Below are 26,511 nucleotides of genomic sequence, written 5' to 3'. Positions count from 1 at the left end.
TCTACGTCTTCCAATGAGGAACCGCAACCGGGTGAGCGCGCGTTTCCACCCGGGAGGGGCCGTGGAGCTGCAGCTCCGGTATTCCCGGGTCCTCCCTCGCGACTGCGGCTCACTGGTTGTTGCCGCGCGGAAAAACCATGGGCGACTCTGTGGGAGAGCGCGCTCGCCTCCGTCTCTATCCCAAGCTCCCAGTGTGGGTCGTAGAGGATCACCAGGAGGTGAGTCGGCGGCTGCTAGTTTCTGGGGCAATACAGAGCGAGGGCCAAGGAGGCGGCGGAGCCTCGGTATCGAAGGCCATAGAGAAGCAGAATTTGTTACCCGCGCGAGTTCCATTGTTGTGGCGAAAAACACCGAAACAACTAACGGGAGAATAGGCGCTGACGTTTATGATTCGCTTCCTATACGTCGGGCAGCTGGTTTAACCTTCACGGTTTGCCCAGAATCCCATACCGACAAGTGGTGGCGTCGGGATTCGAACTTGGGCATTCTCACTGCGGAGCGCCGTGTCCTTAACGTGCCTGTGAACGCGGGCTTCCGGCTTTCCTCGGCGTCTCCATCACTGCAGGGCTGTGTGTAGGTGGGAAACTTCTTGTAAAGAATGTGGGTGCCATCTGTGATATAGGGACTATCATCGTAGCCTCTTAGGGCTGTTGATATTACTGCGTTCTTGGTGTGTACATAAATCTTTTTACACCGTGCCCTGCTTCTATAAACACGAAAGATATTTACTGTTTTTAGGGCATTGCTACTTTGGAGTAGCTAAAACGGTGCCTTGATCTATTCTCTGGAAGGGAGGCCCAGGGATTCGACACTTCTTTTTTTTTTTTTTTTTTTTAACTAATAGGCCTTGGGAGATCTCTGGGGTATGAAAGGGGGAAAAGATGATTCCCGATTTATGGAGAAAGGAAGTTGAGTTTCCCAGGACGTAGAGATAGTGTGTATGGGCCTGAGAAAAAGCACAAGGGCGGTTTAAGCGGTGCTTTCAAACTCAGTATTAAACCTGGAACTACAGAGGCTGTAATAGGACAGAAGTCTTAGAGATCACCTAGCCTAGTTCCACCATCCTAAGGTGTGGAAAAGGCCAGGAGACCCAAGGTAGCTGGAACACATCCTTACGCCAGAATGTGTATTAACTACCAGTTTTTTCCTGAGGGCCAGTCCTTGTCTGTTTACCCACATTATCTTTTGAGTTTGTGATGGGGCAAGATGGCAGCAAGAGATGCCCATTAAAGACTTTGGAGGTGCAAGCTGGAACTTCTGAGGAAAAAATAAAGTTGAGAACGCTATCTAAACCCATCTTCAGTGAACAAATTTTATATTTTCCTACTTCTTAGCAACACGGCGTGCTTCAGATTATGTGTAGTTATGTTAAGCATTGTTTTTCACTCTGCAGCTGAGTGTATGCTCATGATTTCAGTGCTAATTCTGAATGTGTGCATGTGTTTTTCCAGGTCCTGCCTTATATATACCGAGCCATTGGCTCAAAGCATCTTCCTGCCAGTAACATACATTTTGTGCATTTTGATTCACATCCAGACCTCCTTATCCCTGTGAATATGCCAGCTGACACTGTGTTTGACAAGGAAACACTTTTCGGGTAATACGTGGTTTTTGTTAATGATTTTTTTTTTTTTTAAGTAAACTCTGCCCCCAATGTGGGGCTCAAACTCAAGACCCTGAGATCAGGAGTCACATACTCCACCAACTGAGCCAGCCAGGCATCCCTCTTAATGATCTTTTATGTTTTTGAAATACGATTTGCAGTACATGATAAACAGTTCAGGGAAATAGACTTTGCTGAGCTCATGAGTTTTGTTTTTGTTTTGTTTGCCTTCTTTATTTTATTTAGAGCAAGTGTTAACAGACTTTTTTTTAAAGAGCCAGATAGTAAATATTTTAAGTTTGCTCTCATATGGTCTCTGTTGCAACTACTTATCTCTGCCCTTATAGTAGGAAAGCAACCATAGACACTGTGTAACAAATGGCTATGGCTATGTTCCAGTAAAACTTTATTTACAAAAATAAGTGGCCTAGCCAATGTTTGCCAGCCTCTGCTTTAAAATATAGAATTTTAGAAGTAGAAAAGACTTTAGAAGTTACCTAAGCCGGTTCTCCCTTCCTCTCCCCTTTAAAAGTCTGGATACTAAGGTGCAAGAAAATGTGTTTTAAACATGTTGTTCAATGATTGCATAGGCAACACATCTTTAATTTGTGTATCCTTCCTTCCAGTGTTGAATCCTGCCAACCTCTCAATATGTACTACTTTTGCCTAGAAGGGTCATATGTAATATATTTCTAAAAATGACTTACTAGCCTCTCCTCTGTAATAAAGTTCTCTGAAATTCTGCCACTGTTTCATTATGTATGCATTTGTTAAAATATAGCCTACTCATACAATGTGAAAAGTTACATAGCAGTAATTTTTCTTTATAATAAAAAATTAAAAGAAAGATGCTTATGTGAATTAACTTTAGCCTACTACATTTCTTTCAGTTGACTTTTTCCAGAACCCCATTTTAGAGCACTAATTTCTAAAGAAATGTGGTAGCTCTACCATTGTTGTTACTCTCTTTTATATTTAGAGGTTCTTATATTTTAGAAATTGAAAAGAATTATGAAACAGATATGCAGTTAGTCATAGAATAATAATTCTTAAGATTTTAGTCTGAGAATTCCTGTACACCCTTAAAAATTGCTGAGCTTTTTTCTAAGTGTGGGTTGTATCAGTTTACATTACTGTATTTGAAATAAACTGAGAAATGTTTAAAATATTAATTCACTTCAAAATAGTAGACTTCAATATGTTAAATATGATGTTTTTATGAAAAATATATTTTCTAAAGCAAAAAATTTAGTGAGAAGAGTAACAATGTTTAAGTTTTGCACATCTCTTTAGTATTTGTCTTTATAGGAGATAGCTAGATTCTTTAATCTGCTTCTGCATTCAGTCTGTTGCCGTATGTTGTTTTGGTGCAAGTAAATGAAGAAAATTTAGGTAAAGTATTTTCATAGCCTTTTCAGATAATGATGAATATTCAATACCATACCAAAACTTGACAAGTAGTGGTTTTTTAAAGCTAGTTCAAATGTAGAATCCAACAATTCAGATTCAAGTCTGAATAACCATTGTATGTTGATCAGTCTTTTGAAAAATGGTGTTCAGCTTTCAATTGAATCACAAGTGTTTCTCCTTGAGACAACCATTGTACTTCAAAGTATGTAGCAGAAGTACTTTTTGTGCATTTCTCATTTTGCCACCCAGAATATTTAAAATGTATACTCAGGATCAAGGTTTAATAAAACTATGAAGGACCTTTTTACATGAAACTGGCTTTGGGAGGGGGCAGTGGTGCTTGGTAGTGAAGAATACAGTGACTCCTAGTAGAGTTGGTGCTATCACCTTAGAATACCAACTGACCATTGCTTTGCACCATCAGAGCAAATGTCAATACAATGAAAAAGGGAAATGATGCCTGAATGCCATCAAGAAAATTGTTAAACTCTTGTTCTGGGTGAAATTACATTTGGGAAAAGCCACTCACTAGTAGTTTCCGTGCTTTCTATTTCTTTTCCAGGGAATTAAGTATTGAGAATTGGATTATGCCTGCAGTTTATGCTGGCCATTTTTCTCATGTTCTTTGGCTTCATCCCACATGGGCTCAGCAAATCAGAGAGGGCAAACATCACTTTTTAGTAGGCAGAGACACTTCTACCACAACAATCAGGTAATTTCCTCATATTTTTGAGTATAAAAGGGAATAAATGCTTCTTTTATTCTATTTTGAGTCCTCATAATATCTCGTAAGTTGTCTACATACAGATAGATGGGCTCAGATTAAGCCTCAGCTCTTCTGAAGAGTTCTCAAAACACCAGAAACAAGTTTTCAAGTCTCTTGACCTTCTTCACACACCATTTATATTTTGTTGCTGGTCACATTAGTTTTGAGTAATATGATCATCTTCTGGAATTCTGGCTCCATTGATGACTAAGTCCATTAAATCATTGAAGTACCTTATAGATTTATATATTTAATGATACATTTTACTATTTCCTTGCAATATAATTATTATCTGCTGAATTTAACAATTAGCAGTGGAAAAGCAAAATTACCTCATTTTGGATTTTTTGTAAATCCAATGACTAAAAGGTAGATTTGGGGTCTTAATTTTAGTAATATGATTAGCTTTAGATAATTAATCTAGATTAAGTTACAGCATTCTTTGACCTGAGTTACGTGCACAGCTGTTTTTGTTATATAAGCTCTCTAACTGATGTTTTATGGATATTGTATTATTGTAATTATCTTTAGAAATATCATTGTTTTCTTGACTTTCTACATTCTTTTTTAATGTGATGAATGTTTTAAGCCGTGAAACCATAACTTTCTCAAAGGTGAAGGAGAGTGGAAAAAAATGGTAATACATTGAAAATGAAATACAGTCTTTCTCATTGAAAGTGATACTTGTTATAATGATATAGTTAACTTTTGTTGCATGTTCTTATCAATTGCACAAGTAACTTTTTTGTGTATCCATGAAAATTATATTTATTGAGGATATAATACTAAATAACAATAAATAAATATGACTTCACATAGAATAAATATTATATATAATACTGGTATATGTGAGAGAACAGTAGTGTTTTTATTGAGTACTTCAGTGAGTAGGCCTAATTTGACCTGCAAAATTTGTTTCTGCAAAATCAAATAATTTTGAGTAATCCGAAACAGACTCAATGTATAATAACAGTATTAGGAAGAATTTGATTATCTGGTGATTTTACTTGATCCTGCAAGTAAAAGTTTACAGAAGAGGCACAAACAGGTATGCAGTCTGAGATGCATGTGTTTATACAGATATGAACAAAGTAGAGTCCTTTATTAAAGAAGAATACAAATTTAGGTTGGCGGATACAGACTTTGTCATTCTTAGGATGGCACAATTTATAATAAGCCTGGATATTAGCTGTATTATATCATTAGTCTCATTTTAGAAAATTAATACCTTTTTAAATTTAAGACTGTATAGCTGGAGGAACGTGAGTAGGAAATAAACATTAACCATTATTTTAGTTGGATAGAGCCTGGCTGTGGAAGAACCATTTAGTTTTGCTATTCCAAGTACTTGCTAAGGCATAATATAGTTGAAAAGCTAAGAACATACTGATATGTCTAAAATCAGAAATCTGTAACTTGTAAAATACATTCTGCATGTGTATAAGATTTTTTTTTTGTTGTTAAAGATTTTATTTACTTATTTGACAGAGAGAGACAGCCAGCGAGAGAGGGAACACAAGCAGGGGGAGTGGGAGAGGAAAAAGCAGGCTCATAGCGGAGGAGCCTGATGTGGGGCTCGATGCCATAACGCCGGGATCACACCCTGAGCCGAAGGCAGACGCTTAACCACTGTGCCACCCAGGCGCCCCCGTGTATAAGATTTTTTTAAGTTGTTTTCCATATTAAAATATTATGGTTATACAGAGTTTGACAAAGCTTTGAAATACATCAAAGGGAGCTTTTGTTAAAAGAAATTATTTCCGGATGTAATTTTTCTCTTAAGTGATTATTTGGATAAGTTGCAGCTGGTATGAGAGTGATCCAGAACACTAGCTGAAAAAGGATCATTTATTTCTTTGTTTTATTAGACTTCACTGCATACAGTCCAGGGCCTATGTGGCAGTTTACAGGTTTGGAAACCCCAGTTCCTTTTATCTTTTTCCTTCATCTCTAGAGTGTTGCCTTTTCCTCATAGTTCATGGTGGGCTTGCCACTTGCATGTTCATGTGCCAGTCAGCAGGTAGAGAGGAGCAAGGTTATGTATGCTTCTCTTCCATTCACAGCCTTAGGCCCGAACTTAGACAGCCACACCTCGCTGCAAGATGGGCTATGAAATACGGTCTTTACTTCGGGCTGTTGTGTGCCCAGCTAAAAATCGGGGGAATACTATTTCTGCAGAAGAACAGGAATTAACGAAAGTAGAGAGAGCTTTTAGTTTTTGTTAAATATGTTCTCTGTTACATTTCTGCAGTGCTTTGGAAATGCTATATGAAATGTCAGCTAATTTGTCCATTTGTCTTTAAAACAGTTTTTTCCTCTAATCCAGGGTTACAAGTACGGATCATTACTTTCTAAGTGATGGTCTTTATGTAACTGAAGACCAGCTAGAGAACCAAAAACCTTTACAGTTGGATGTAATTATGGTAAAACCTTATAAACTCTGTAACAATCAAGAAGAAAACGATGCAGTGTCTTCTGCTAAGAAGCCAAAGCTAGCACTGGAAGATGCAGAAAACATTGCCTCTACTAACTGTGACTCTTATTCAGAAGGACTGGAAAAGGACGCAGTGACACAGAGGAAGGGCCAAACTTGCCTAGAGCAATCATGTTCATGTTCTTCTGAAAGCCAAGAGTGTCAGACTACAGTCAGCACTGGGGAAATCCTGGAAATTTTGAAGAAAGGGGATGCATTTGTTTTAGATATTGACTTGGATTTTTTTTCAGTCAAGAATCCCTTCAAAGAAATGTTCACTCAGGTAAATGTGGTATTTTTAAAATGTGGATCTTGAGAATTATATGACATTTCTCTAGATCAGGGATCAGCAAACTTTCTGCAAACAGCCAGATATTAATTACTTTATTGCTGGTCCCATATGATTTCTATCACACATTCTTCCTTGTTGTTGTTAAACCTTTTTAAATCATATGCACCTATTTTTAAAATTGAATTACACATGTACCTTTCTTAATTCAAGGGCCATACAAAAACAAGTTGTAGGTTGTGGGATGCCGATCCCTACTCTAGATAGTATTTATTATTTTGTATTTATTAATTGGAGTAGTATGTACGAGGGTAGTTGAAAAAACCAAAATCCCATGGTACAAGAAAGCATATGCATTAAAGAATGTCACTCTCTCACCCCATTCCCATTCCCTCAGTTTCTTACCTCAGAAACAAACATGGCTAGTTTCTTGGTGTATCTTTCCAGAGATAGTCTACGTATATAAAGCACTGTGTGACAGATTTTTCACTGGACAATGAGGTTCCTGATTACACATGTACTATTTGTAGCTAATGATTCAGGCCTGTGATCCTTAGGGTACCTCATCAGATCTTAAACGCAGAAAGCCAGACAATATGAGCGTGCACAGATCTGAGATGGAACATTTAGGAAACCAATAAATCCATGCTGTAAGTGAGCATCCCTGGTGCCTTTTATGGCACAGTAACTGCTTACTTTAACATTTGGGATGTTGTTCAAGTCTATTCTTTTTGGGATTCAAATTAACTATTTTTTCTACCTGGATTCAGTGTTTGATTATAATGATGATGCACTTTACGATCCTAATTCGCATATGTATCGGAAGCCATTGAGATTTATCAAAGACCTCTAAATAGGTATTGATTAAAAGATAGGTAAAATGTGAGGATTTAGTGTAATCTAAAACAAGAATGAGGGACCTAGAGTACTCTCCCAACTTGGAAATAAAGGAGAAAAATTGCTGTTTCTTCCTGTTCTTGTACATGGAAACAATGGTTATAACCATAAGTTCTTAGAATCATGAGATGACCTTAGAACTATATAGAAACTTGAAGAATAGGCATATCTGAAAGCTGAAGAAACTGAATTTAGGAATTTATTTTACAAATATAATTATCAAATATTTTTAATGAAAATTTCTACAAAGTTATACAAGGAACTTAATGTCAGTTACTCCTTTTCCAGTACTATCAGGAACCTGGAAAGTGGAGATTTTTGTATCCTTTTTTTTTAAAGAGCATGTGCAGAAGTCCAAAGTGATTTAAGTTCTGTTTGTTACTTCTGCTTATTAGCTGTATGATCTTGGGGAAGTTACCTAACCTTTCTAACCCACAGTTTCTTCAAGTGTAAAATCAAAATAATCATGTCCAACTCATAGGATTATTATGATGAGGGTAGTGGTACAACATTGTGCTTAATGAACTTCAGCTCTTGCATATAATCTCTTCTGTACCTATAATGGGGCCATTTAGGGTGCTAAATGAGGGGGAGACATTCTCCTGTAAAGTCTGTGCTTAGAAGGCTTCATTCTTCCATTGTATCTGCCCTCAGTATTGCCTTTGAACTTCTAAGTTCTCTTCTGTGGCTAGGGAAAGGGCTGCAAAGTGAACATGGAGAATTTTTGTTGTTATTAAAAACATGTATATTTTATCCATAGCTAAAATCTGTTTAGATCCTAAGATGTATACATTTAGAATGTGGAATATTATTAGAAATCTTCTTTCATATCAAGTCTTTTTCCATAGCTAATTTTCATACATTCTTATCAGGATAGAGTTACCCTAAAGCAGTAACAATGTTTACAGTAACATCTGAGTTATACATTTTCCCTGATTTTTACAGACTAGTCTTTAAAGGATTATCTAAGATATTCTCCTTAATATCATAGCCATTTTTTACTTAAAGCGTATCATTGAAAAAAAAATGGTGTTTTTTTTTTTCCTAGTCTATGAATTTTTGTTTTGTTTTCCAGGAAGAATACAAAATCTTACAAGAGTTGTACCAGTTTAAAAAACCTGGTACCAACCTGACAGAGGTATCCTTTATTTGTTTCTTTTGGGATTTGTCTGTTTATCACATATCCAATAATATCTTATAGCTCATTAGAGTGCTCTCAAACATCTAACCAAAATCTTTGTGTGTTTATTGGGGAAGCCCATGGTTAGTACTTACAAGTCATGGTTTTAACTAATTGAACTGATATTTTCATTGCAAAGGAATTTCACTTATTTTTCAAAGAATAATTATAATCTTGGCTTTTCAATATGTTTAAAGGAAGATTTGGTAGATTGTGTTGATACTCGAATTCATCAGTTAGAAGATTTAGAAGCTGCTTTTGCTGATTTGTGTGATGGTGATGATGAAGAAACTGTACAGAAATTGGCTTCAAACCCTGGGTAAGACCTTGAAACAATTTTTTCCCCAACTCTGTTTTAGTCCTAGATATTTTGTTAAATTTGCTAGATAAATTACTTTTTAAAAATCAGTAATAAGTGCCAACACAAATTTACTAGCTTAGCCTTTACTAAGTGTTTTCTATGTGCCCAATTCTAAGATTTTTCCTTGCATTTATCTCATTTATTCCCTACAACAGTCTGATGGCTTCGTTGTTATTATGTTCATTTTATACACGAGGAAACTAAGGCAAAGAGGTTTAAGTTGCTCAAAATCACATAGTAAGTGGTTATGTGCTTAATCATTGTGCAGTGGCTGCTCCTGTGATATATAAGATGTGGTGCTAGGTCTTAGGTAAGACAGCCCCCATTCTGAGTAGTAGAAGAAAAAAAATTAACCTATCAATAAAAAAGTAAATGACTAAACAAGTAAATTATAATGTGAAAACTTGCCTCCTTTTAAGGATAGCCCAACTATGAGTAGAAGCTCAAGGTGCCCGTGGCATGAGGGAGCAGGATTTGAAAGCTGGATTCTTCATCAGGTCCTCTATTGGGCCGATTATCTCAGCATTAACATTACCTTGAAAACATGGAGAGAAAAGTTCTTTTGGCATGATCATCTGTCATTTTACAGGGTGGGGTGAAGAGTGCCTTTAGTATTAAAGCAAGTTTGAAAGAATGTTGACATAAATAGTATAGTTACTTTTCCCTAAACTAATTCTATTGTTTTTCTAGTGCAGTGTGGTTGACCTACTATATTACATTAGTCTCAGTATACAACATAATGAATTGATAATTCTATATGTTACACAGTGCTCACCACAATAAGTGTAGTTACCATACAATGTTTTTATGATATCATTGACTACATTCCCTATGCTTTAATTTTTATCCCTATAACTTATTTATTTTATGACTGGAAGTTTGGACCTCTTAACCCCCTTCACCTATTTCACCCATCTCCCCACCCCCTGGCAGCCATCAGTTCTTTGTATTTATGAGTCTGTTTCTGTTTTTTTGGTTCATCTGTTCTGCTTTTTAGATTCCATATACAAGTGATATCATGTGGCAGTTTTTTGGCTTATTTCGTTTAGCATGATAATCTCTAGGTCCATCCATGTTGTCATGAATGCCAAGATTGCATTCTTTTTTATGGCTGGTAATACACACACATATATATATATGTATATATATATATACACACACACCACATCTTTATCCATTCATCTGTCAATGGACACTCGCATTGCTTCCATATCTTGACTATTGTAAATAATGCTGTAGTAAAGATAGGAGTGCATATATCTTTTCAAATTAGTGTTTTTGTTTTCTTTGGACAAATACCCAGCAGAGAAATTACTAGATTGTATGGTATTTCTATTTTTAATTTTTTGTGGAACTTCCATACTGTTTTCCCAGTGGCTGCACCAGTTTACGTTTTTACAACAGTACACAAAAGCTCCCTTTGCTCCACATCCTCATGAGCACTTGTTATTTCTTGTTCTTTGTTTCTAGCCATTCTGACTGGTGTAAGGTCATTTCTCACTGTGGTTTTGGTTTGCATTTCCCTGATGATTAGTGATGTTAAGTCTCTGAAATAATTCTTTAAGTCATATAAACTCAAAAGGCCAGAAAACTAATTTAAGAACCATCAGATACAAACTTTTTTGTCCCCATGAGCATAGGAAACCAGAAGTAGCTTATTTGCAAATTGATCTTCCACAAACTGAGATTATTCTCCACAGTGTTAATATAAGAAATCATTCATAAGATAGCAACATAAATTAGAGCATTAGAATCATAGTACTTTGAGCCACTAAGACTTGTTATATAATAGTTATTTAAAATAATCTGTCAGATATCTAGAAGAATACGGAAGAACCTGGAATAGAGATTGCCTCTGGGGAGAGGAATACTATGGCTAAAAGATGAAGTTATAAGAGAGAAAAATCTTTTGCTGTGTGTGTATATTACCTATTCAAAATATTCAATGTAATTTTTGTTTAAAATATTGAGAAACATCCCTGAAATACAAATATTATGAAACTTTATTATCACTAAGGAAAACCATGGTGTTATATTTATCACATCAGTAAATATTGACCAGGCACTTTAACATCAGTTCACGCTTTTCCTCTTCAGCATAGAGTGCTAATTCGAAAAATGATTCCCTCCTTTTTGAAATTATGATGGAAGAGGGAGATGTAGAAATAACTCACAGGATATGATTCTTTCTAGAAATATTGAAAAGTACCTATTATTTTGTGATGTCTCAAGCCAAGTTTAAAACTTAAAACAGCATGGAAACCTCGGAGTCCTGAATCTAGCCCCTAGATGGGGCTACCTTTCACTGAAACCCACTGTGCCTGGTGAGCATGTCTAGTTAACTCTTCATCACCTGCAGGGAGTTTTCTCACAGACTTGAAGAGACAATGAGGCAACAACAGAAGCGAGTCCAGACTGTGGCTGGAATTGGGGGGAAAAAATAGCACAAAGGAAAAATGGGTGAGACAAGCAAGAAAAGTCTCCCCAGACTTACCATGCCCCTGAAGGGCCAGATCCTCACCATGAAGGAGTCTTCACTATTAAGAAGTAGAGGAGGTAGGTGATTAGGGTCCAGAAGCCCAGAAAGTGTTGTTAATAAAAAGGAAGAAGTAACAGGATGAGTGGATAGTTAGGCCTCCGTGCCTCCCTTTTTCTTTCGTTTTTCCCTCCCCCCAGGTGAGTAGGTATTGGGGGGGAGGCAAAATACTAGAACTATTAGTTAATCATGACTTCCAAAGAGTTCCACTTAAATTAAATCACTTAAGGGCACTATTGTTAGTATACCAAATGGTATAGAACTTTTCCAGTTGTAAATATGTATGTCAATAAATATGTTCTTAAATTTTTTTAACTTTTGGGAAACTATCTTTTTTCATCACTGTATGCTAAAAGCACTTACTTTTCTTGCTGCTGAAGATAATTTTTAAAGTCCTAGTAGAGCTTCCATTTTTAAAGAAGAGGAAAATCTCAGTTTCTTGAGTGCAAATTTTCAACCTTTAACACAATCTGTAATCTTGTAGGTAAGAAAAACAGGGAACATTTATTTCTTAATATTTTAAGATGATATTTGAATATCTTTATCTTTCATTTCTCAAACAGCATGTGAAACATACTGTTAAAAGTAAATTTTAAGTGTAATAGATCATTTGCTTATATAATTTTAGTTGAGGTGGTGTGATGTTTAATTGAAGGGTGACTTTTTTCCAGAATGGAATCACTAATTCCACTTGTACAGAGTTTGAAAAAACGGATGGAAGTACCAGACTATGAAATGGTAAATACTTTATATTAAAGTATAAAATTGACCCGTTAGAAAGGCTTTTTTTCTGGGTAAAAAAAGTACTTTTTGTTAAAGTGGTTTTCTTTTATTTGTGTTGCAGCAAAGTGTAAATGAACTGTTTTGTTTAAATGAGAAGAAATGAGGGGCGCCTCGGTGGCGCAGCGGTTAAGCGTCTGCCTTCGGCTCAGGGCGTGATCCCGGCGTTACGGGATCGAGCCCCACATCAGGCTCCTCCATTGTGAGCCTGCTTCTTCCTCTCCCACTCCCCCGGCTTATGTTCCCTCTCTCGCTGGCTGTCTCTATCTGTGTCAAATAAATAAATAAAATCTTTAAAAAAAAATGAGAAGAAATGAAAAAATACATAACTTTTTAGAAGTCAGAATACTAGAAAAGTTTTTCAGAAAAAATAAGCTTTTCCCAGTTTTATGTATGAAGCAAAAGTGCTGTGTTTTTGTTTTTGTTTTTGTTTATGGTCAGATCTCTCCTTGCCAGAGAAAAGAAAGTATACAACTTTTAAAGTTGTCCCTTATTAATTCATTTTCATACTCCCTCCCTCCTTTCTTTCCTCCCTCTGAAAACTTGCCTGATTATGAAAGCCAAGAGAAAGACAAAAGAAAATGCTCTGGCCGGTGCATCTCAGCTCTATCAACTGTATCACTGACTTTGCTGACAGTGATCTGAAAACTATAGCAACAGTGAATACCTTCAATGATAGTTGCTTTTATTTTTATAGCATTTCACAGTCTTTGAAGCGTAAATTTTCCCATTTGAAATTCAACTGTCTTTTCTCAGATTTTGTGTCAAAACTGAGACCTGTAAGTCTTCTACTCCTGGTGCTTCTTTGACTTCAATAAATTGTGTTTTTACTCTCGTGTTTTCTTTAATTGTGGAATACAATCAAACCACCTTATTTGAACTGAAGTTTATGTACTGATTTAATGCCAACTTTATAAGAATAAAAAGATACTAGCAAAAGAATATTTTAGTTAAATTAGAGCTAGTCCAAAACCCACTTTTTTTTTTAATAGCAGTTTTTAAGAATGATGGAGTTAGAAGATACTTAGGGTTTAAAAATGCTTTGCGCTTACATGACATTGTTGAATGTGTCTTCATGCAGGTCTGCTGTAAATGTACATTGCATCAGGATTTTCCAGTGGTAGGAGGATTTTTGGACATTGTTGAAAGAAGGAAGGGATAGAATAGGCTTGATTGCAGATTATGGAATCAAATATGATGTGCCTATAGCTGCAGGATTAGACCACTAAGTGTTTTGATCCTTTCAGAAAAGAACATGCACAGTCTTTTTCCTGGAATGTTTGTTCCTAGTTAAATTTTTGATGTATATCCAGAGCTTCAGTAATGTAACAGATTAATGGGTTTTTTTCCCCATGCTTTGCACTTACGTACACTAGGCAAAACAGTGACAATACTGTGTTCCATTTTTCAAAACTTCAAAGCACAGGATGTAAGATGTTAGCTCATGAGCCCCTTCTAACTTTCAGGCATAGTTTAGTGCTAAGACTGAAACACCAGTCATTTACATTTTTTTTTTAAAGATTTTATTTATTTATTTATTTGACAGAGAGTGAGAGAGGGAATACAAGCGGGGGAGTGGGAGAGGGAGAAGCAGGCTTCCTGCCGAGCAAGGAGTCCCGTGCGGGGCTCGATCCCAGCACCCTGGGACCATGACCTAAGCTGAAGGCAGACACCCATCGACTGAGCCACCCAGGCGCCCCTACATTTAAAACACATCTATAGATGTCAGTAGTATGTGATTGTACACATAAAGGATACATAAGAAACTGGTAATAGGAGAAAGACTTTCCCTTATATCCTCTTGAAGCTTTCAACACAGTACTAGATTAGATGCATGTATCTTAAAAAAAAAATATGTTGAAAGAAAAGGTAAGATGAGAATATGTACAGTTTTATATCAGCTTTTAGAATCTAAGTGAAATGGATAATTTGCTAGAAAATATGATTTATCAGAATAGACTCAAGTAAAGACAGAAACGGAATTCATAATTACAAAATAAAAAAGTAGTTAAAGAATTAGTCCTATAAAAGACATCAGGCCCAGACAGGTGTGTAGGCCCCTTCTTCCAAAACTTTAGAGAATAGAGAACTTCTATGGCACAGGAACTATTAAGGAAAAAACAACCCCAGTCCACAACAATATTAAAAGATTGTCAGCAAGGACATTAATGGTTAAAGAATCTTCTAAAAACAATAAAGCCTTACAGTGTAATTTTTAATTTTCTTATTTTCAGGTTCACCAGGCTGGTCTGACCTGTGATTACTCAGAACTTCCTCACCATATCAGCACAGAACAAGAAATTGAGTATCTTATTCAGTCTGTGTATTATTTACTGAAAAATTTACCAAAACCTACTCTTGTGACAATTGCAAGGTAAGTGTGGTAGCCGGAATAATGGCTCACCAAACATATTTATATTCTAATCGCCAGAACCTGTGTATATGTGATCTTATAGGAAAAGAGACTGCAGATGTAATTAACTCAAGGATCTTGAAGTGAGGAGATTACCCTGGATTATCCAGTGGGCCAGTGTGCTCACAGTGGTCCTTATAAAAGGAAGACAGGAGATTCAGAATCAGAGAAATTAAAAGATGCTAGGCTGCCAGCTTTGAAGATGGAGGATAGGGCCACAAGCTAAGGAATGCAGGCAGCCTCTAGAAGCTGGAAAGACAGGGAACAGATTCTTCCCCAGAACCTAGAGAAGAATGCAGCCCTGCCAGCATCTTTATTTTAGGACTTCTGATTTCTAACAGAACTGTAATAACTTTGTGTTGCTTTAAGCCACTAGGTTGGTGGTTATTTGCTACAGCAGCCATAGGAAATTAATACAGTCTCCATAGATGAATCTAACGATTACTATTAACATAGTAATTCTAACCAATTTTTTTTTTACCTACTCTGCTCAAAATCCAGATTTTGTATTTTCTCTTTCCTCTTAGTGATGGTTGGCAAACAACATACAGTTATTATCTTGTCTTTGAAGTTGGTGATATTATTCAGATGAACACAAGAATTCCCATTTGTGTGTCTCCAAATGAATATTTAGCTGCTGCCATGTTTCAGATTTGAAAATAATGTGCTGAAAGTTACAACAATTTAGTAAAACTTTTCTGTGTTGATCTTTGGGCTGGTTTTATATGGCACTGTGAGGTTAATTCTTTAATATTTTTATATTTTATGACAAATACTTTGTAATGTCCTTTTACCATCCTGAAATGAAATTCATAGATAATCTAACCTACATACATACATAGTTTAAGCATATAGAAATATTATACATAATATATAGATAATATAATTGTCTTAGTTCATTCAGGCTACAGTAATAGTATACCATAGACCACGTGGCTTATAAACAACAGAAATTCATTTCTCACAGTCCTGGAGGCTGGGTCGTCCACGACGCAGTTACTTATAGATTCGGTGTGGTGAAGACCTGCTTCCTGGTTCAGACAGCCGTCTTCTCCCTATAACCTCACATGGCGGAAGGGGTGAAGGAGCTCCATTTATAATGGCGTTAATCTCATTCATGAGGAATCCACCCTCATTACTTAGTCACCTCCAAATATGATCACATTGGGGATTAGATTCAACATAAGAATTTTGGAGGGACATAAACATTTAGCTTATAGCAATAACCCACCTGTACACGTAATTTAAATATATGTTTATATATGTATACACACGCAAAAAAATCGTCATAACATGAAAGGAATGAAAGTAACTGATAAAGTAATATGTATTAAAATGCCACACAAGGGGTGCCTGGGTGGCTCAGTCAGTTAAGCGTCTTAAGTGTCTGCCTTCGGCTGGGGTGGTGATCTCAGGGTCCTTGGATCAAGCCCCATGTTGGACTCCCTGCTCAGCGGGGAATCTGCTTCTCCCTCTGCCCCTCCTTCTTGCTTGTGCATACGCGTGTGTGTGCTCTCTCTCAAATAATAAATAAAATCTTTAAAAAAAAAGTTTTTTTTAAAGCCACACAAAACTACCATCTTTACAGAATCACTAAATGTAATGTTACAAGTGCAGACAGATCTTCATGATACATTGGCCAAATACCATGAACAGCACTGCCATAGTGACATGGTTTTTCTAGTCCTAACAACCTCTTGGTAAAGTTCTGAACTTAAAGTCTAGTCTTCTCTCAACATACAGAGTAGTTGCATTCCTGGGAAATTTGTTCATATTTAATCCATTTTCAAAAATACTTTGTTCATATGTAGAAGAGTATTCTAGGCTCAAAAAATTAAAAACAGGTGTTTTTTTTTTTTTTACTTATGTGAGTGTTCTCTGGACTTCAGAAAGTATATAGGACACAGGACAAGTATTTATATTTACATTCATATTGCAGGACTGTCCTGCATATTGCAAGCATTCTAGCAGCCCTGCCCTCTTGCCTTGGCCCCTTAATTATCATTGTGACAATCAAAAATGTACCTACAGGGGCGCCTGGGTGGCTCAGGGCGTCTGCCTTCGGCTCAGGGCGTGATCCCGGCGTTGCAGGATCGAGTCCCACATCGGGCTCCTCCGCTGGGAGCCTGCTTCTTCCTCTCCCACTCTCCCTGCTTGTGTTCCCTCTCTCACTGGCTATCTCTGTCAAATAAATAAATAAATCTTTAAAAAAAAAAAAATGTACCTACAGATTTCCAGAACTCCCTCTTGAGGGTAGCTCCCCTCAAGAACTACTCTAACAGTGTTTTAAAGAAGCCAGAAATCTTTTTGAAAGCATCAAACTGCTCCTTATTTATTAAGGCTTAAAAATTAAACTTTTATATATGACACTTTCTCAAAGTAGGTCTTTATACATGACATTTAATAATTTTAAATTGCTTTGTCTCATTTATTGTGTGTTATTTATATCAAGTCTCAAAAATAACCTGATCACCATAGAATGGAATGAGTTTATCAGAAGTCTTATAGATTATGTCTTTAGGTCTAAAATACTTGTGACAAGGGCTAAGCTAGATAACCAGATCCATTTTCTTCTGTAAAGATTTCCAGTCCCCCATCTAAACGGCTTTCCTCATCCCAGTCCAGAACCAGGAGACACTGATGAAATCATTTCAGATCTTAATCCAGCTGTAATTGTCAATGACATTGTAACTGCTCGGTAACTGAAGTTGTAGTTGGTGATTCTGGAAAGACTCCCCAAGATACAAGTTCCTGTGCCATCCTACTTTGCTATTTTCTCATTAATACCACCTGGGAAACTAGTCCCAATACCAGCACATCTCCACATTTCATCTTGAGTAATCCTATATACTTCTATAGTTAACAAATCGTTTTTAGAAGCAGAAACCTTTTATCAGTTGGAAAGCCTTTACTCTTACAATTTCTATCCCTACCCCATAATAAAAGAATGAAAAAGATGCCCAATCACTAAGATAATAACCCCCAGTATTTCCAGTATCTCCCTTCCAGGGAAACAGCAGTCTAGTGATTAAGCACTGAGGCTTCGAAGACATGTTATATCATTTTGAATCCCATCACCAGCGCTTACTAGCTAGGTGACCTATGCAGGTTTACTATCCCTTAAAGGGATAGTAAATGTATGTATTTCATAGAGTTGCTGAGAAGATTAAAGAACATAATGTAATGCGCCTGACATGTTTACGTAAACATTTAGTAGCTTTCAACTGTTATTATTCCACAATTCAACATACCTTCATTTCTATTTTATACCGAAATCAACACATGCAGACTTTTCCTCACTGCATAGTATGATCTCATCTTATTTACATGTATTTTTCTTTTTCTTTGTCTTCTTGGTTCCAGGTCAAGTCTGGATGATTACTGTCCTTCTGAGCAAGTTGACACCATTCAAGAAAAAGTCCTCAATGTGCTACACTCCCTCTATGGAGCTGTAGACATTCACCTGGTGTACTTAGCAGAATGTTCTCCATCTTGAAACAACAAAACACTAGGCTCCTATTACATCTTGATGTAATAACAGGGTTTTCATTAACTTATTTGTATATGAGTCTTTCAGAGAAGACTTTGTTTTTGTATTAACCTTAAGTTAAAATCTTTCAGATATTTTGAATCTCAAAACAAGTATCATCAGTTGTCGAATGAGGACAACTTTTTTGACATCAAGTCTACCCCCCACAATTGATTGTTGCTTATTTTTCTTCCTTTCCATCATTGTCTCTTCATTTTGTAAAGGTTGGTTTTTTCCTCTTTTCTGCCTATGTCAATTGGAATGTACAGAATTCATTCATTTATTCACTCAACCAACTGACATTTATTGAGCACTTACATGTGCCAAACATAATTAAGTGCTGGGTGTATGGTAGTGAACAGAATAGACAAGGCACCCTGCCCTCTTAGGGGACAGCTGAGAAACGAATTATGGATTATGAGAAGTATTATGGAGGAAAGGACAACCACAAACATGTCTTAGGCATGCTCTTAGTACTCAGGGTACCTACCCTAGCTGTATAAGGAAGTAACATGCTCAAAAGCTACCACCAAAAAAATAAACAAACTTGCCAGTCCATGAAAATCAGAAAATCTACCTTTCCAAGACAGTCAGGGTTGTGGCCCAGCTGGTGCTACATACTCTCAATTGTTGGAGTGGAGGAGGTCTATTTGAGTAAAGTCAACTAACAAAATTTTTCTTTACTAATCAGAAAAGCCCATCAGGGGTTTTGGTGCCTCCAGATGATCAGTACGGGCATTGATTATCATTATCGTTCCTACGTGACACTTTATTAGCAGTCTGGGTTGATAATTTCTTCAAATAAACCAGCTTTTAATGTAAATAGAATAAAAGATAAATCCTTAATTCTGACATACCATAAATACCCAAAGACTTAACTGCCTCCCACCAGCCTCTCTATGAGTAAGAGAGCCTACCTGAGTCCCTCTTAATCATGGAACTTTTCATTTGCTTAATTTACCAAAGTCTTTCCTCTTCGGTATTCCTCATGTTCAGCATCATTTTTACCTACCTGATTTTTTTTTTAAGGTAGGATGGCATTTGGCGGGGGGTGGGGGGAACACCCATCCATTCCTCAGTCTTAACACAGCACTTGTCTTCATTTTTGCATGTAACTTTCAGGCCTTGACCACATGTGTACATGTTGAGTTGCATGTAGCTACAGTTGTAGTGTGTTACCTAACTTGATGGCTAATACCCAAGTCCCATTACCATTGCCATTCAGTAGATGGCACCAGATCCCATTTTTCCGATGATGCTGTTTCCCACATAAATTTTTCTTGTCACCAAATTGATTTCCGAAGGCTGATAGTGTGAATGCCTGTTTCTGCTGTGAAAAGCAAAGTGATTCCGTTTTCCATTTTGATAGAACATTATGTTCCAAAAAGTTTTCTCTGTCAAATCAGAATTGCAAGACAGTGCTATTTATTTTTAAATTTAAAAAGAATTTTATTAGAGTTCTGTAAATGGATGTTACTTTTATGAGTAAATTATTTTGTGTGCTTAAGAAATAAAAAGGTGTGTTTCAAGATTTTAAAGATTTTAAACCAAACTAGCACTAAGCGTATATGATCTCGGTGTCTTCATAGTACTGATCTTATGATCTGCTTGAGTAGTCATTTATTACAATTCCCACAAACTTGATGTGACTCATTGTTTTAACTCAGGTAGAATAAAAGGGCATCAGTTTCTTTTTTCGGAATATTCATTATTTTGTTCTCCTGCTCTGTGTTTCTCTTTGAATGAAATTCAGTCCCTATTTGTTCACTAGCACCAACTTGATAAATTATATCACTGTGCATTTCAAATAGGAAGATACTTAGTTATCAAGACGTCCTTCATTTGTGTGCTGAGTACCAATGAGGAATACCACCATACAGAGTTTTGGATTATATACAAATATCACTGAAGCATGGGATTTTGAGCACTTTTTTAGAAACTGTGACTTAAATGTAAGCATTGACCAGAGCTTTGGTATTAACGAGTATATATTCCCCAGTATCAAAGAAGAAAAGTCTTTTTTTTCCTTCAGAAATATTTTTTATAGACCTCTATCTTTGAGTGTTGTGGGTCCTCAAGGAGCTCTTAGTCAAAGTTCTTCACTCTTTATAGGATGTTCTCTCTAAATCTTTATTTTGTTCTGGCAGTAGTGGCCCTGGATTGCTGGCATTGTATGCATCACACTGCTAATAGTTTATAGTCAGTGGTGTATTTCTTAGTACAGGATTATCTCATTCACCATACATCTTAAGAGAAAGCAGTTGCCTGAAACTGAAGGAGTTTTTGTTGGACATCTTCCAGAACTGCTCGAGGTACCTGAGGATCCTCAGTGCCCAGTCATCCTGAGTCACAGCACTCTCTTAGTGCTTGTTTCTGAACTAACTGGTCCTGCACTGCCTCTGTTGTTTTGCAGTTCCAGCTGCACTCCTGGGATTCCCAAACATTGGTGCCATCCTGCCCCTTTATTCTTATTTGGGTTCAACAAATAAAGTTACAGTGACTGAGGAGGTTTCTATGAACCTGGATTCTTAGGAGGGAGTTCTCTGAACGGTAAATATTCTGGTCACTCACTGGAAGGGTATATCTTACCATTGCGAGCTAGTAAGTTGACATTCAATGCATTAGTATCCTAGGGGTTTGGTTCCGATGATTCAGAAGCAGGAGCTCATTACCGAATCTGAAACAAGGCTGAGGTTGCATGTTCTCATTTCCTTTGAAGACCTTGTTGAACAGTCAGGCGACCTCCAGCTACAGCTTTCGCACCATGTCTGTAACTTCAAAACGCTCATCAATGGCACCTAGACCTCAAAGCCTAGCCATTGGCCATCAGCACTGTTTAGGGGCCTTAGCACCCCAGTTGATGCAAAGCATGCCAAGACTAAAATAAGGAGGAAGTGTTACTTCTGAACATAATAGAGCATAGTGGTAAAAGTGTGAGCTTCAGAGAGCTACTGCCTGGCTCCAGTGTCCCCTTCGTGTTCCTGCCAAATGACCTCTCTAAGCCTCAGCTTCCCTTTTACGTCAGAGAGCTTAACTCATTGGGATATTCTGAGGAATAACACTTAGAAAACCCACAAGAACCAGTCGGTAAACATTGGCTATTATTTCTAAACTCAGCCCTACTTTGAGTATCCTGTGATGGCTATTCCAAGTCTCAACTGCTCTTCTTATGCCTCTCCTAAATTCAGGTTTTTGAAACCCTAAGCTAGCTTCCACTGTATTTCCGTGAATGATGGGATTTCTTTTTTTTTTTTTTTTTAGTCAAAGAAGGCAGGTCCTTGCCCATGAGAAAAGAAGTAACAGCTTTAAGCAGAGTTATTCATATGTTAAAAGTTTTGTCTTGAAATTGGTACAAGCATCCCTTTATTCACAATTTAAAAACTTGTACTCATGTAATGAGGGGCAGAGGTCCTGGGCAAGGTGTCAGGGAAGTCAAAGCCTGCCCTAGTTGTTTTTGGTTTTGTTTTTCTTTTGCACTGTACCTCATGCCTGTTTGCAGATAAAGCTAGGATTTGTGATGCTAAACCTTTGATATAGTCAATGTTGGGAAGTTGCTACCCCCGACTTATAATTTACCTTCATAAACTCTAGAATTATCTTCATCATTTACATTGTTGCTGATTATAGATGACCTCAAGCAAAAAAGTCCCTCATGTATCAGCCAGAGCCTGACAGGGAGGTGGGGGTAGAGTGAGTACCTCCAAACATCTCATGTTATTTCCAGACCCTTCACAAGCATCCTCCATCTGGGTCTCCCCCTTAACCACAGAGCTGCCTATGCCTGGTGAGCATTAAGGAAAACGGGGTCATGAGAGAAAGGGGGAGTGCCACTTACCAAGGATTAGTAAGGTTACATAGCCCATCAGACATTGACCCTGATGGCTCAACGAGGGAGAGCCATCCTTGTCTCCCTTAAGTCGGAGGTGGAGCTAGGCTGAAAACGAGCTGTGGAGACAGAAACCACCCTGAGTGCTGCACGGCGCAGTCCGCGGCACTGCCCCGTCTGCAGCACTGCCCCATCGGGAGCGGGTCCCAGCATCGAGGGGCACAAAGTGACCCGGAGGTACTGGTGGCTTTGAAATCAATCCGAGTGCAAGTTATGTGTGCCGGCTCCTAGTTACGTGAGCTTGGCAGTTTAACCCATCAGAGTCCCTCGTGTTCGACGTGGTTTGAGGCCGTCCCTGTGTTCCTAAGGGGCTCTGCTCCAGGACTGCAGGTTAGTTAGCTGTTCACAGCTGCCCTCCCAAGTATACTAGCAGCTCCTTGAAGTCCTGTCGTACGTCTTCATAGCCCCAGGCTCTGTCATAGTCCCTGTCACCGTAAGGCCTCAAAACGTGTTGAATGAATTACTGAGTACAGAAAATATCAGTGGTCATTGAGACTTGGCAGGAATAAGCCTCATTATGTGCCCTCTTTTGTACATCTTCTTGTGAGCATGTTATCTTTGAGAGCAAATTGAACAAACGGAAGCATTAATACAAGAACATTTACCACAGATTAGGTGTGTTAAAAACAAATCCAAAAGAGCTAAAGGATACTGCCTATAATCTAGTGATTATGTCCATAGAATAAGTGTTAAACATGAAAGAAAGGCAGTGTGTCAGTTTATGAGCTATTTTGCAGTCTGTTCTCTTACAGATAAAACCTGACAAGAACCATGTTCCACTTCCATTAGTTCCAATGTTTATGTTTACATGGTGTAAAAATGTATATAGTTTGAATTTCAGTCTCAAAATCTTATATTTAACACTACCATACAAAAACCGTGGATGTGAACTTTTGGTCCCCAAAAAGAGTATTGCCCTTAGATCATAGCTTTGCTGAATGTTGGTGGAATAACACTCTTCCTCATGTCTGATTTCCCTCCATAGGGAGGCACCTTCCAGTAGGGTCCTGACCTTGCTGTGCCCTTTTCCTCCCTGCTCACCAGAGCAAGAGTAAGAGAAGGGAACTCTAGAATGCTTTCTACTTAAAGTATGTGTATGTGCTGCTTCATCCTAACGCCACGGTCTGTAAGAACAGGCCCCGCGGAAGAGCTTACAGCTGTGCAGTGGTGCCCAGGGACGGCAGGGTGTGTCTGGGGTGTAGCCTCAGGAAGCCAGATGTCGCCACAGACTTTGGCTGTGTTCTTTAGTATCCGTTTTATCAGTAATGAGGATGACCTTTTTATCTTCATCTGCCTGAAAGCTTATTTCTAAGTCGTTTAGAAACAGTAGAGAACACTTAGGTCTACTGGGCTTCCACAAGCCCCAACATGACAGTGCTGGTTTGTTAAACAATATGGAAAGTTTCTAAATGCAGTGGCCCTATGGAATTCCAGCCAAAAAGGAGGACATTCTCTGACCACTCTGAATAAACCCACAATAACAACTCTGTTTATACAGTCTGTTTTTCTGCTATGGAGTATAGACATCTAAAAACGTTTTTAAAGATTTGTTTTACTTTTAAGTGCTTTTCTTGGATGTCAGACTGGTGTTTTATTTTTATTTGATATCTTGCTAAGATGGGCAACACAGCATCTAGTGGGCCTCCTATATCTGCAACAACCAATTAGGACAGAAGAAAAGATCTTAAAATAACACAGCTTAACTTAAAAAAAAAAAAAGAAAGAAAAGAAAAATGTACGAATAAGCTAAATGAAACATTAACACACAAAAAGAGCTTTAAGAAGGTATTGAATATAATTGAAGGCATGAATATCTATGGAAAGATAAGGGGTTTTTTTAAAAGATTTTATTTATTTATTTATTTATTTATTTATTTATTTATTTATTTATTTGTTAGAGCACACACGCAGGGGGACCAGCAGGCAGAGGGAGAAGCAGACTCCCCACTGAGCAAAGAGCCCGATGAGGTCCTTGATCCCAGGACCCTGAGATCATGACCTGAGCCAAAGGCAGACACTTAACTGACTGAGACACCCAGGTGTCCCAAGATATGTGTTTATATAAGAAGATTCAATGTTATAAAGATGTCAGTGTTTCCTGTATCAAACTACATACAACGTAATTTCAATAAGCATATGAAGGAGAGGACACCTGTGTGGCCCAGTTGGTTAAGCAACTGCCTTTGGCTCAGGTCACGATCCCAGGGTCCTGGAATCCAGTCCTGCATCAGGCTTCAGGCTCAGCAGGGAGCCTGCTTCTCCCTCTCCCTCTGCTGCTCTCCCTGCTTGTGTTCTCTCGTTCACGCATGCTTGCTCACTCGCTCTCAAATAAATAAAATCTTTAAAAAAAAAAAAAAGCATATGAAGGAGATATTTTAAGTAGTGAGGCTAATTCTAAAGTCCATAGAGAAAAATGATCATTCAAGGAAAACCAGAAAAAAAAATGGTATTAAGGAGGGCACATATTGCATGGTGCACTGGGTGTTATACACAAATAACGAATCATGGAACATTGCATCAAAAACTGGGGATGTACTGTATGGTGACTAATATAACAAAATAAAAATTATTTAAAAAAGTAAAAAAAAAATCCTTTTTACTCGTTAAAAAAAAGAGGTAAAATAAAAGTTAATGAAAGGATTAGCCCTACTACATACCAAAATCTATTATAAAATTATATTAATTAAAACTAATACTAGCACATGAGCAGTCAGATAGTTGAGTGGAACAGAATAGTGTCCACAAATAGATCTATATTAAAGTAAGGATATCCAGTTTAAGGAAGAGGAAAAACCAAGTGGCTTATACAAAATGAAAGATTATTTCTCATTTGGTAAAGTGCAAAACAGGTGTTTCTGCTTGGTGGGCTGTCCTGCAAGGAAGGATTCTGGGATCATGCTCCCTGCATCTGTAGCTCTACCATTCTGAACATGTGGCTCCCCGAGATTTCCTGGAGGATATCTTCATTCCACCTAGCAGAAGGCTAGGAGGATGGAGGGTCACGTGCAGAAGACTTTAGGTATGAGGCCCATCATTTCCTAACTGCATGGGAAGCTGAGAAATCACCCTGTTGTGTGCCCAAAAAGAGGAGGGAAGAAGCTTGGTGAATACCTAGCATTCTTTCCCACAAGACCCAAGTACATACTGGAATGTGATGCATTTCATATAGGTGGGGAAAGATGAAATATGCAACAAATGATGCTGAAGAACTGGAAAGCTAGCTCAAGAAAATGAAGTTGGATTCCCAATTCACTCCTTACAATAAAATAAATTACAGTCGGATCAAATTTGAATAAAAAGAAGGAAAAGAGGGAGGGAAGAAAAGTATTAGAAAACATAGGAGAAAAAGGAGGCCTTTTAATAAACCAGCATGTCTACCCAGAAGAGTCAGAGAAATATTGGGTGAGGATTGTGTAGTGCATTCACCTACTACAACCATCTCAGGTTTCCCAATCCCATTTCTTCCCTTCCACAGCTCTGACAATAAGCTAAGACCCCTGCTCTGGCAGTGCATTAGGTCCTCACTGTAGCTCTGACATTTCTATAATTGTATTTTGAGGCTAATTTTCAGCATCGTCTGCCCTCCTGCTGCAAGAGACGAGGGTCTAATTAATTAAATTTGGCCATTGAAAGCCTTCTAGCTTTCATTGCATGCCCTGAGATGATAGTTGGCTGACCCGATGTGCCATTCTCCATGGCCTCCAGGAAAGTTAACAAAAGTCGGCCTCCTCCACCGTCCTTAATCATTACCATTGCCCATGTCGTGCAAGAGCAGTAACTTTTCCCTAGCCCAGTCCCTCCACCTGTGCCTCATCCTGAACAATCATACATGAACGTCTTAGTAAATGTGCTGCTACAGCCATAGATTATCACAACCCCCAGTTAAACCCGCAGTGAGATTCCTGTTGCTCCCTGAACAGGGAGTGAACAAATTCTCCAGTCCCGTTCTTAAGCGCCAACGTTCTCCGACCAAACCTGGTACCATCTATTTTAGTTGAGCTCCTCCCGAAGCAGATATCAAGGCAAGGATTTGAGTGCATGTGGTGTATTTGGGAGGTGAGAGCAGGACACGAGGGAGTAGGGAGAGTGAGGAAGGAAGGTGGAAACGTTAGTAAAGGATATTTCAATGAGAAGATTACTGCTGTAGTCAACAAGAGTTCAATTCCACTCAGGAATCAGCAAGAACATGGCTTAGAATTGCCGACTGAGGGAAAGGGAAGCTTGCGCATTTATCCACGGGCTCCCCGTCCTCATATGTGGAAACCTGCCTCTGAGAGCCTGATGGGCTGTCACTTTCCAGCCACCCTGGAAGGCCTACCCTTGCATAAGCTAAGCAAATTCCTGTGGCTCCACACAGCAATTCAGGAAGAGAAGCAGAAAGATCCAGA

The 26,511-nt window shown here is 38.0% G+C and overlaps 1 protein-coding gene across 3 annotated transcripts; it reads left to right on the top strand.

The window, feature by feature from the left end:
• Positions 1-31: 31 nt before the first annotated feature.
• Positions 32-19,948, top strand: C3H5orf22 (chromosome 3 C5orf22 homolog). 3 transcript variants are annotated; one of them, XM_002919908.4, is made up of 9 exons: positions 32-218; positions 1,452-1,597; positions 3,576-3,725; positions 6,106-6,535; positions 8,514-8,576; positions 8,816-8,937; positions 12,187-12,253; positions 14,530-14,669; positions 18,072-19,948. In XM_002919908.4, exons 1-9 carry the CDS (start codon positions 138-140, stop codon positions 18,202-18,204), a joined length of 1,332 nt encoding a protein of 443 aa, XP_002919954.1. In that variant the 5' UTR covers positions 32-137; the 3' UTR covers positions 18,205-19,948. The 3 variants fall into 3 exon arrangements, with proteins under 3 accessions (XP_002919954.1, XP_019655935.1, XP_011224128.1); XM_019800376.2 differs by lacking the exons at positions 14,530-14,669; positions 18,072-19,948 and adding an exon at positions 12,360-12,505; XM_011225826.3 differs by lacking the exon at positions 1,452-1,597 and having other exon boundaries at positions 81-218.
• The last annotated feature ends 6,563 nt before the right edge of the window (positions 19,949-26,511 follow it).

Source organism: Ailuropoda melanoleuca, chromosome 3 (assembly GCF_002007445.2).
Source record: "Ailuropoda melanoleuca isolate Jingjing chromosome 3, ASM200744v2, whole genome shotgun sequence".
NCBI classification, from domain to species: Eukaryota; Metazoa; Chordata; class Mammalia; order Carnivora; family Ursidae; genus Ailuropoda; species Ailuropoda melanoleuca.
This window is presented reverse-complemented; position numbering and strand designations above follow the sequence as displayed.